Below are 12,789 nucleotides of genomic sequence, written 5' to 3' on the forward strand. Positions count from 1 at the left end.
TGACCACCTAATGGCAGCCGTGACGGGGTAACATTGACCGGCTTGGAAATTAAGTTAAAATTACCATAGGTACCTACATAAGATATTTTATGTTTGATACACCTATTAATGTTTTTTCTTTATGTTTCAGACTCTACAGAATCTTATATATGGTAATTTTAACTTAATTTCCAAGCCGGTCAATGTTACCCCGTCATGGCTGCCATTAGGTGGTCACATTTTGCCCATTAAGGGGTGGTGCCCCCAATTTGCAAACTATGACACTTTCCTAAAATTTGTCATTTGCATATGTAACTAGAAGAGTTCTGCTACAATGCACCAAAACCTGGAGTTATTTGGAGCTATTTTACCAAAAAATAAAATTGATTTTACCACCCAGTAAAAGAAACCTCCAGAGCTGGGGTAAAAAAGACCATCAATTTTTTTTTAAATTACATCAAAACTATGAGAGGCAGGAGCCAGCAATTTATGGTGAGTGAAGCTTTGCATGTTTCAGCCTGTATTTTGCATGTTTCAATTTAAGTTAAACTAATTTAGTAAAAAAATGGCATCATTTTGAAAAAAAAAATGGTCAAAGTTACCCCATTTTACGGTAATTGATATCATTTTTAATGAGTGTTCTTCAAAATTGTAGTAATAGAAGAGTAATTTAAGACTGTAGCTTTTCCCTGTTGGTGAAATTTCATGGTTTCATTTTCTTTCAGCACTCAGCTCCATATATGACTGACATGGTCACACCCATAGTTGGCTGCCTGACTGACCAAAACGCCAATGTTCGTTATGCTGCTGCCGAGTCTTTGTACAACGTTGTACGAGTGGCGCGCCAACATATCTTTCTTGTCTTTGAGGAGCTCTTTAGTGCCTTAACTGTTCTGATCACAGACCCAGACAACCATGTGAGGGTTGGTGCTGGTATGCTGGACACCACAATGAAGGTCAGATGCTAAAACTTTCAAAGCTCTTTCAGCATAGGCGAACTGCCTCTTTTTAGTACCCATTCTTAGCTTACTGAATATTTAACCTAAAAAATTATCAAAGCATAGAGTATTTTTCCATGCATTGAGTGTAGGTATGTGTATGCAAGTGTTGTATTGATCAACTTTGTCACTGTAAATGAAAAGTAACTGCCTCTTCTAGTACCCATTGCTATCTTGTTGAACAATTTAGAAATGATGCTAGTATCATGACAATCCAATTTTGAATTGCTTCCATGCTTCCAAGAAAGTCAATGAAAAAATTATGTAAGTATAAATATTCATGGGAACGCTGTGAATAACACATCATGTGAGAAAATTAGACTGTAATAACTGCAAGTTTGAATTTTCATGTAGACATTAAGTGATTAAAATTAGATGAATTGAATACAAATCTACAGCTGGTCTACTTCAGTAGCAAAACATTAAAATGCAGTATTTATAAAAGCCTGCTTCAATCATTCATTAGGTATACTGAATAATTGAATCCCTCTTATTTCTTGATTAGCCTAAACTCATTGCATCTTTTTGACAGGAAGTCTTGAAGGAGTGCAGCTGTTCTCTTGAACTATGTTTGCTCATCGCGGTGATCAGACCTAAGCTCACTACCACCAACTGCACTGTGCAAGTAAGTGGTTGCTCTTCTACCGTGCTTGTGATTGAGCACTTAGGCTGTGAATAGAGCCCGGGAACTCATATTAGGAGCAATATTGCTTTATGAGGCCGATACAATAAAGTAAACTGTGTTTCGGTAGTTATTCGTTGCACTCGTAATATTGTCGGGTGATAAGTAGCCTCGAATTTTATATTTCCTGATGTACTTGTGGTTGCGTGATAATCTTTGTACAAGATAAGAACGGTCGTACCTAGCTTTTAATACAAATAGTAATTTTAAATTAAATCTTTGGTAGAGGGTAGTTGAGTGACGCCGACCTATTATCTAAAATTTCAAATTCATTTTTGCTTCACTCCACGGAAGAAAATTGTTTTCCAGGTGGTCTAAATAAAGCTTATACAAGGTATATAATTTTTTACTTTGGCAGCCTTATATGCTTTTTAAAATTAAATTAGTTCCTGTTTTCATGTTGTAGGTGTTGCTTGTGTCATGGCTGTCTCTGCTTCAAAGCATTCCATCCTTGGAGCTGGTCCCTGTCCTCACTGAAATTCTTGATCCCCTCATGAACATCCTGTCCTCGAAACACAGCGAGGTCATCAAAGAGTAAGTCTCCTATAGTCACCTTAATTATTATATTTAACTTTAGTCACTTTGATTCAGACTTCATCCCTTCAATTTATATTATTCTGTATGCAATCTTGTCTCGATGTGTTTCTTATGGTTTTAATTAAAATAGGAAATTAACCGGAAAATATTTGAATGATGATTTGTACAAGAAGTGTAGGTAAATACCAAGATGTTGAGGCAAGTAATGGTATTTCATTACCCATGAATCTGTTGCGGATTGTGGCTCTATTGAAATTTTCTTTGTTTACATGAAATGTAATTTTTATAATTTCCAGCTTGCTGTAACAGACTTTGATTTAGGATGCACTCTGAAGTCTTGGTGGTTACAGAGCTGACGCACTCCTCGTTTCTCTGTTGGAGAGCTGCCACCATGACGCTGAAGCTGTCGACAGCCTGAGCCTGACTCCTGTGCTGCTGCAGCATGCGCAGTCTGATAACTTGTCGGCACAGGCAAGATTTTATTCAAGCCCTTTGACCTCAGTCGAGGATTTCTTCCGGATTTCAGAAGAGAACAAAAACTAAACATAGATAAATATTGGAATTGTCAAATAATTAATGGGTTTATTTAATTTTTGTATTGTATGTGATGGTATTATTTAGGTTATCTATTCTCGTCAAGCACCAAAAATATTTAGTAACAAATTGCTATATTATTTGTCAATGTTATGTTTACAAAAATATTAAATTTAGTACCGATGGTAATGATAAGTCTCATGTCGAACTTTTCGTGAGAGAATATTTCTTTAGTTATTTATGTTTATGTATCCTGTTGTTATATATTTATGTTTTATTATATATTAATATCTCTTTCCAGGGCATTTGCCCTGTTTTACTATTGGTTGCCAGTTGCCATGAATGCAAGTGATGTGTTGCAGTACATGTCCCTGTCTTGGCTGAACGAACTGCTGGCGCTGGGAGGACGATCTCTCCTACCTTACGCCGCACCGATCCTCGCAGCCTCGCTACCCTGCATTGAAGAGGCGTCCTCGTCCAACAGTACGGCCAGGCGCTGGGAATTTACCTTTCTGCTACATCAACACTGGATCTACTTAGGCAGTTTAGATTCTGCTACGTCAACACTAAATCAATTTAGGCAGTGTAGATTCTGTTTCATCAACACTGGATCTGCTTGGGCAGTTTAGATTCTGCTACGTCAACTCTGGATCAACTTAGGCAGTTTAGATTCTGCTACGTCAACACTGCATCCACTTAGGCAGTTTAGATTCTGCTACATCAACACTGGATCAACTTAGGCAGTTTAGATTCTGCTACGTCAACACTGGATCTACTTAGGCACTTTAGATTCTGCTACATCAACACTGGATCAACTTAGGCAGTTTAGATTCTGCTACATCAACACTGGATCTACTTAAGCACTTTAGATTCTGCTACATCAACACTGGATCAACATAGGCAGTTTAGATTCTGCTACATCAACTCTGGATCTACTTAGGCACTTTAGATTCTGCTACATCAACACTGGATCAACTTAGGCAGTTTAGATTCTGCTACATCAACACTGGATCCACTTAGGCAGTTTGGATTCTGCTACATCAATACTGGATCAACTTAGGCAGTTTAGATTCTGCTACATTAACTCTGGATCTACTTAGGCAGTTCAGATTCTGCTACATCAACACTGGATCAACTTAGGCAGTTTAGATTCTGTTACATTAACACTGGATCAACTTAGGCAGTTTAGATTCTGTTACATTAACACTGAATCAACTTAGGCAGTTTAGAAAAACGCTATGAATACGTATATCGGTAAATATGTTTGTCAATAAAACTTCTGCTATCCTCGTCCAACAGTACGGCCAGGCGCTGGGAATTATTTTTCTGCTTTTATTTTTTAATTATTTTTCTGCTTATCAACACTGGATCTGCTTAGGCAGTTTAGATTCTGCTACATCAACACTGGATCAACTTAGGCAGTTTAGAAACACGCTATGAATATATCAGTATATATGTTTATATGAATAAAATTTCAGCTTTATATTGAATCACTTGTCAATAAGAGCTGGGGCTATTAATGATTATTATATCAAAATTACAATTCGTTAGAGTAGAATTCCTCCTATGGGAAAGTGCGCAATTATTAAACATGTTCTTAAGTTTACACAAGATTAGTTATCTTTTTCTATAATATTTTTGTTGATATAATAGGTACAACTTTTATATTAATCAGCTAATCGTATGGTCCAATATTGTAAGTTTTTATTTGTTTAAATACCTAATTTTGTGAACGTTAATTATAAATACGCAATAAGTGTTTTTCACATCATGTTTTTTTATCACAGAAACCAAAGATGTGGCTAAAAAAGTTAGTGGAAAGGTTATGACTTTATTGGTGGCGGAAGACGATGATCAAACTACAGGTAAGGAATATTTCATGATTTCTTTACTATTGTTTCAGAACATCTTTGATGCTTCATATATTTTCTTGTCAGCAACTGAGTTTATTTTGATGTTTTTGTAGGGGGCGAGAGGGATGGAAATAAATTGCTGCCGTCTTTTTAATGATTTCTCTATATATATTTTTACATTTTTAATTCATTGTTTCTTTATCCATGACATAGGTGTTGAAATTAGCATTTAATACAAGGCAATGTTTTGCATATCTAATTTTTAGCGCATTTTCTCATTTATGGAAAAAATGCACTATTGTGCTCGCCATGTCCGTCCGTCCGTCTGTCCGTGACCTCAAGTTTTCGTTGCCGAGAAAATGCGCTCTCTGTCACTCACTGCAGTGAGTACTGAGTTATATTTTTTCTTCCTGCCGCCAGGTGGTGCAAATAAAGCTGTCACTGAAGCTCCTGTGGACCTGCAGTCCATTGTGGTGGAGTTGCTCAAGCATCTGAGAGGTGACCACGATGAGTGCAAATTTTTAATACTGCGCTGGCTGGGTTACTTGATGCAGCTCTTTCCCAGCATGGTGAGAACTACGACGTTATCTTTTAACTAAACATCATGACATCATCTTTAACTAAAAATAACAACCGTATTTTTTCCTTATATTATGACATTTTCTTAAACTATTAGGATGCATGAGGATTGACTACGTTTTCCATTAATGCGATTGCTGATGAGCTCACCCATGCTTCAAAGCAACGAATAATTTCTTGATTATTATATTGTGCCGGGGCATGACTGCGCAAACCGCGTGTCAGTTGCCAATATTGCAGAAAATAAACTAGAAACGAGTTGCCCAACGCCTCTGCGTGATGTGCTAGTACCGTTTTGTTTGTGCAGATTGTCTTCCGTATATAATATTTATTTTTCCATGTTCCGAAGCCCAAAATTCGGAAAATGTTTGAGACTATTATTGTTCAAATTAAATGATAATTCTTTATTATATTCCAGTGAAAAGGTGATATTTTTTCACATTAGAACCTGAGAGCATTTCCGCGCAAGTTTGTGTTGTATAAAATTCGCGGGTAGGATGATGACAAATTGTGTCTACCTGTGCTGTAAATATGAATAATTATTTATTCGAATGCATATTGCATCTAAATGTTTACAGATGCAAGGAGAACTGGAACGAATCTGCAGGGCATTACTACCCGTATTGAGAGACCGGTCAGATGTGGTGGTCAGTAGAGTGCTGGTGTTAATGTCAACTCTTGCTGTTGCACCAAAAGGCGATCTACCTCTTGAGAGTGGGTCTAGACAGATATAAGTAATTATAAACTTCCAGCGTTATTTTAAACTGCGCTTTGTCCCTAGAATTTATGGCTTAAACTCGTAAATATTCTGATTTTGAAATGTTGATTTGCAACTTCATGTTCACTCGTGTTCATTATGTTCCAAGATATGGTTTACATAAATGACAGAAAAGTCAATTAAATGTTCTTATTGTATAGACGGAAATTTTTCCCGGCAATGTCAGGTGGAGACTCGCCTCCTCATTTAGATCACGTGCTCGAGTTACTCATGGAAGCTTTTGGTTCGGACCGCCAGCTGCTGGATGAGAGAGGCCAGTTGATCCTCAGGTGAGCTTTGCTAAGCATCAGGACTCTTTTTAGCGTATTTTCTCATTTATGGATAAAATGCGCTATTGTGCTCGTCATGTCCATCCGTCCGTGACTTCACGGACGGATGAGAAAATGCGCTCTCTGTCACTCACTGCAGTGAGTACTGATCCAATTTTTTTTAATTTTTGAGATTAGGCAACTTGATTTGGATGCAGTTACCTAATTAAAACCATTAGAAAATGTGTTAATCGACACTGTCTAAATCAATTGTTGGAAGTAACAAATGAAGATGTCAAAAATGTATTAAAATGTAGTCCTGTATGATTCCGTAGATATACCCGGAAGTTCAGTTTACCGAGTCAGGAGATTTGTATTCCTTGCATCACATAATTATCTGTGTTTGCGTTGATGGCAGGCAGTTATGTGTGCTACTGAGCCCCACGCAGGTCTTTGTGCGCATCAGCAAATTGTTGCAAAAAGGCATCAAGACACAAAATGCAGACTTCCACAATATGATGGCGCACACCATGGCAACGATTCTCATCACGAGCAAAGAACTTTTTCCAATGCGTCTTCAACTCAGAAAGCTCGAAACGAAGGTAATTAATTACAAAGACAGGCTTCATATTTGTCTGCCAATATAATTTTCTCCTCAGGTTGAGGAAGAAATAACCCGCTCAACGTTTCCTTATTTTCGAATTACAGTTAACTTTATTTTGTAATACGACCTTTCCAAAAATCATTAGAAAGGACGAGTGATAATTTCTAATTGTAGATGTCATTAATTTTCAATACCGTAATAAATCTTTCCTCTTCCCCATCCCCAGGAATGGTGTGATGTTTTTGAATCGCTCTTTAAATGCTGGTGCCATAATCCTTTCAGCGTCATTCTTCTTTGCCTTCTAAGTCAAAATTACGAGCAGTCCGCTCAGCTCGTCGCTCTGCTGGGTGACGGAGAAGTCACGGTCGACTTTCTTGTTGAAGTCGACAAGCTTGTGCAGCTGCTCGAGTCACCCATATTTACGTGTGAGTGTATTAGTCGTTAGTCTACTTATTTAGTGGCTTTATTTTTGAGGATGACTTATTACTTCGTCTTAAATGTTGTGCAACCTGAATGATGGCTTCTTGTATTGAATTTCTTAAATAACGAATCTTCTGTCCAGCATTTTTTGTTTGCTGAAGTTACTTCGCGTGGTTTATAAAGCCTACATTCACTTGCTATTGACAGAAAATACTTTAAATTATAGCCGATCTGTTTAACATGGTCTACTCTCTTTTAATGAGATTTCATCTTCATCAATATTCAGTCATAAATCACTTATAAATCAAGACATGATGTATTTTTGTTGTTTTGTTTTCAGGTTTTGGTTTTGTTGTTTTCAGATCTGCGTCTGGATTTGTTGAAGGGCGATGACTCGAGCGATGCCCTGCTGGAGACGTTGTATGGGCTTCTCATGATATTGCCGCAAAGTTCAAGCTACACGAAGCTAGCGACCCGCCTCAGCAATTTACCTTCCCCACAGTTGAAGAAGCCCACCTTGCGGAGACCTCCTAACCAAATAGACTTCGACGAACTAATTAAGTATTTTAAGTCTTTGCATGAGAAGAAACGGGAAGATAAACTTGTAGCTCTTGTGGCTGAGCTGCGCAGCCTGGCCAATAATGGCGACCTGTTGCAAGAACAACAAGGCCATTCGTTAGCGTCGTAGTTGCGGCTTATTTTTCAACCTTCTACATTCCTTGAGTTTGCCAGTACTTTTTATTCTTGGAACTAATCCATTGTGGTGCCGTGGCGAAAATGACGGTCCTCACTTTTACTTGCTATGTATTCTGTCCAATATTACACGACGCTTTATTTATTCGTTTATGTTACCATTTTACTGATCTTCTATTAGCTAAAGCTCAGCTTTTTAAGTCGGTATTTTAAAGCCTTTGCTCCATTTAATGCCATGAAAGATTACGGTACTTTTAATTTTGTGTTACCATTTCAAATCTGTCTGTTCATGAATTTTTCACTTATTAAGATCTCTAAAAAAATTATCGAAACTTGGCATCCGAAGCCTGGATTGAATTCTGGCATTCAAATTAATAATTCCTGTTTTTTATGTGCGCTGATATTGGGTTTAATCATTCTCTGCTTGTAGGACGAGATATTATTATTATATCTTCCTTCGCCTTAATATATTTGAGCTTCTTTATTTAGAAAAATTTCTGAATTCTTCACTCATGTATTTCCTTAATTATTGTGTAACCATCATCTTTGATCCTTACGCTTGGTATGCGTTTGGTTAGACGCTCGTGCATCAATAGCAGTTCGGTTTATCCGCCTTGAATCTGCTACTGTCTGCGTTTAGAAATTAAGCAATAAACGTTTTCTTAAAGATCTCCTTTTATCGAAGCAGAAAAAGAATGAAGAGTTTAGCTAACTTTTCTGTATTTATATCTCGAAATAAGTTCTGTATTTATTGATGAGCCCAAATTCTCTCTTGAATATGGATTTATTTGTTTATGTATAAATATTTTTTGGTATTCATGTTGAATTTTTCACATTCTATTGCCTTAATTTTTTGCACAATATACATGGCCTCCCAAAATTTTATTTGTGAATTCATTTTTGAACGTCGATAAGATGCTAAATTATTGTTCACTCATAAAAATTTTTTTTCACTTACTATCTCGGGCCTGTGACCTATGGCTTTTTAAAATAATGATGTTATACTGTCAATGAGGCACCTGTTATGCAAGTTATGATATATCAAGTAAACATATATGTGATCCCTCAGTCTTACACGCGGGTGACGTTTTCATGCGCCGTCTCTAAAGCATTCAATGATTCTTCATTCTATTGAGGTTTAATCCTTTGCCTACGGATATATTAACAATGGTGAATGATTTTTGTACATAAAGACGCTGGGTGTCCAGCAGCTACAGTTTCGAGTACCAAGATTGGAGCAGAGGTGCGGGTTCAATCCTAGCTCTGTGCGCTAACTTTTGGTTAGAATCACAGCAACATTGAGGCAGTGAGTTGCGTGTTCGAAACCGCAACAAGCTGTTAAATGATCTATGTTAAGAATGGCGACATCTATGATTTTATTTCTGATGTCTTTGCTATATTTGTTTCTAAAGCCCTGTTCAATATTTGAACATTGTGAACCGCGCGGTGATAACCAGAATCGCTTGGCGCTAGTAGAATGACAAGTCTCGGAAATTGCAAGACTCACCAGGAATTAAGTGGGCCCTCAAGTATTCCATCCAACGAATGAATGCTAAATGTCCTCAATTCTCGGCTTGCCACCAACTAACCAGTTTCTTAATTTTATGTTTTTCAATTGTAACAAAAGATTTTTTAATGCTATTTCAAATCAATGTTAACCCAATTTTCAACTAATGAATTGATCAATTTAATTTTGAAACGTAGTAAAAAAACATTGATAATTGGAAGATTAATCGATGCAATTTCGTTTCAATCGATTTTATTCAGAATTTGGCCAGAAAGTAACAATGAACATTATTGAATTTTTTGAAACAAATTTTGGTTTGCCACACGTGCCTGGTGATAACGTTGCGCAATGAATCTGTAGTGAGACGGCGTTGGGTGTGGTCTCGGGGACGGGCTGGTGATGTGCTTTATTTCATGATTGTGCCGATGATGTAGAACGGCGAATCTAACGAAGTAACGATGATTTTCCACCCACCGCTTCACATCATGAGACTACTGCGAACCTGGACAGCAATCGTTAATAGAGAGAAGAATTAAATAACTCGGTGAATACTTGAACTGAATAACCATTACGCTTACGGCATTGCCGACTGCCGAGTCAAGGCGTTGCAAGGGGTCAACGTGCGACTTCTTCAACTTCAACGGTTCAACCCGCCAACAACAACGTTACGAATTACGATTATGCCGATCTGAAATTATGTATACTAGTATACATAACTTAACCATAAGTCAACTAAGACAGAACCATTGTGGCAAATTTTTTTTATAGAATCACTTCATTTATAATTTTCGTATATACCTAGGGTAAACGCGGTATATTCCGACATCGTAGGTAATTCCGTCACATCTCCAGCTTTTCCTTTATATTAAGCTTTGTTTTAGTTCCATGCGTTTGTTGATGGTTGAAATGGTGACGTCATGCATTTGAGAGTCAAAATACTGCCAAAACACTAGGTCTTGGTCATAGTGACAAACCAGAGATTTTTTGGAATCGGTTCATTTTTAATTTCTCATTTACCCAAGATTTAAACCAATTTCTTATGTATGATGATGCTGGTATCCAGGATACTTTACTGGTCTACTTATAGGACTCAAAACTGATCTTGACTCTTGAGGGAGAGTCTAAAAAACTCTCTGCTTTGCCACTATGGACTCTTGGCCATCTAGTGGGAAAATATTGAGATCCAAAGAGAGACAATGCATGCCACGTGGTGAGATCATCGAAAAATGTGTCAAATTTGACAGTTGACATGGCTCTACCAAATAATGAATAACTGTTTTTATAGGAAGAATATTATGGTTTGAAACTTTTAAATACGTCTGTGAATATATTAGGAATCCTTTAAGTATACCTGTATTCGCTGATTTCAAGTCGTAAATAAATTAATAGATGATTAAGTTGAGATGTTGGATTTAGACACATCATGTAGTGTTCAATATTCGTTAGACGGTTAGTGTTCTAATTCAAAGCCGTGTTGTATCCCAATACAGCTCACACAGCAAACAGAATTCGAACACGTGGATGTCGGCAATACGTATCAGTTCAATTTGAAGCGCTGACGCAATACGACTGTCGAATATTGCTACACAAAGTGACGGAATATAGGGATTTGGTAGGTTTCCATAAAAGTAAGAAGTATTATACAATATATTTATTTCTATGAATTTTTGCAAATTTTGCCTATTGAAGGTTTAAATTGCACTTGAAGAATTCAATAAATGCGATCCATAGTGGCAAAGCAGATAGTTTTTAGACTCCCCTTCAAGTTCAATTTTAAGTCATATAAGTAGACCAGCAAAGTATCATGGATACCAACATCATCATACATAAGATTATTTTTAAGATATTGTTTAAATCTTGAAGAAATGAGAAAATTAAAATTGAACTGATTCTAAAAAATAATTAGTTTGCCACTATGATGCGATCAGTAGGTACACAAAATTTTTCTTTATAATCAAAATTCAGTTTATGCAAATGAAAAATTAGAAACATGAAAATTTAATTTAATTAAATTTAACCAAGTTGCCAAAATAAATAAATATATATATTGATCCTTCCAAATTTTGAAGAAAATGCGGAAAGAGCGTCAATTCCATTGTCCGAGTCAAAACCTTCATTTAAATGCTCATAGGTATTTCAATTTGTGGACTTTGCAGCTTGTGATGCTATAGATAGAACGATGGTCAGATAATTAGTGATTGACTGAGGCATTATAAGGATGCCTCAAAAATAAACAGGAAGCCATGGTGAGGCTTTTTGTGACGTGATTTCAAGTGATCATATATGGTAACTTACCCGTGATTGGGCCGTGAAAGGGTTAATGTGTATTGTACTTGACTTTTGACTGTGCTTGTGCAGTTGTGGTTCCATTTATGATTTTTGCTGGAAAATCAGTTAATCAGACAGTCAGATGCCACCTATAAATTGAATAAAGCAATTGCAAAACTGGCCAATAATCACCCAAGCGGGCCAAGGCAGGTGCAGAAAATAAATATAGTCAAATGGGGTAAGACAGGATCGCAGGCTTCATGGGGTAAGAAAGGACCAGCCTATGGCATGCATTCTAATTGCACTGAATTTAATTTGACAAAAGAATATGTTAGAGCAATCATTGCCTGTCATTTCAGTGTTTGTTTCAAACCTCTTCTGCAAATAATGAATTTCTGGCTAATTTTTAACCAAATGTGATGAATTTTTAACCAAAGAAGGGTCACAAAATAGTTAACTCTGTTTGGGAAATAAGCTCTGTCTAATAACAAAAAAATTTTTGGCCAGGTTTGTGGATGTATGCAGGTAACCTCAACTAACAAGCAACTTTTGAGACATACTAGGCATTTCTACCTGCTACCATCACTGCCTGACATGTATTCTAAGATGGGGTAAAAAAGGACTGGACATGGGGTAAGACAGGACCACTAAATGATCCTGTTTTACCTCACAAGCGGTCCTATCTTACCCCACAAATGGTCCTGTCTTACCTCACAAATGGTCCTCTCTTATCCTACAGTTTAAATAGGGATGTCTATTCCCATAAGTGAGCTGCAGAACTATGTTCAACTGCCATCATTGTGTGAGACATGAAAAATAATTATGATCACAACTCTGTGAGAGGGCATGAGCTATGTTTGATGAAGTGCACCACAAATGCAGTTAGCAAGAAAACACATGATGTCTGGGTCTGACACTTAGTTATTAACTTATTATACATTGCTTTTATTACCAATTTGATAAATTTTTCAGACAATGACACTAATGGAATATACATGAAGCATTTTGCAGTGCTCTACAATGAACCAAAGCCAACCCACTATTACTATGCTTAACAAAGTTTTCTCGTGACAAAAACTTCAATGTGACTGATATTAGAGTTGACTTCC

At 36.9% G+C, this 12,789-nt stretch overlaps 1 protein-coding gene across 1 annotated transcript; it reads left to right on the forward strand.

Annotated features, from left to right (window-relative positions):
• The first annotated feature begins 635 nt into the window (after nucleotides 1–635).
• Nucleotides 636–8,731, forward strand: LOC108671230 (protein VAC14 homolog). Its single transcript, XM_018158727.2, has 12 exons — nucleotides 636–935; nucleotides 1,510–1,602; nucleotides 2,066–2,193; nucleotides 2,547–2,667; nucleotides 3,093–3,213; nucleotides 4,518–4,595; nucleotides 5,004–5,152; nucleotides 5,741–5,876; nucleotides 6,107–6,209; nucleotides 6,607–6,790; nucleotides 7,019–7,217; nucleotides 7,575–8,731. The coding sequence occupies exons 1-12, from the start codon at nucleotides 720–722 to the stop codon at nucleotides 7,898–7,900; spliced, it is 1,854 nt and encodes a 617-aa protein (XP_018014216.1). The 5' UTR covers nucleotides 636–719; the 3' UTR covers nucleotides 7,901–8,731.
• The last annotated feature ends 4,058 nt before the right edge of the window (nucleotides 8,732–12,789 follow it).

Source organism: Hyalella azteca, unplaced genomic scaffold, assembly GCF_000764305.2.
Source record: "Hyalella azteca isolate HAZT.00-mixed unplaced genomic scaffold, Hazt_2.0.2 contig7089, whole genome shotgun sequence".
Taxonomy (NCBI): domain Eukaryota; kingdom Metazoa; phylum Arthropoda; class Malacostraca; order Amphipoda; family Hyalellidae; genus Hyalella; species Hyalella azteca.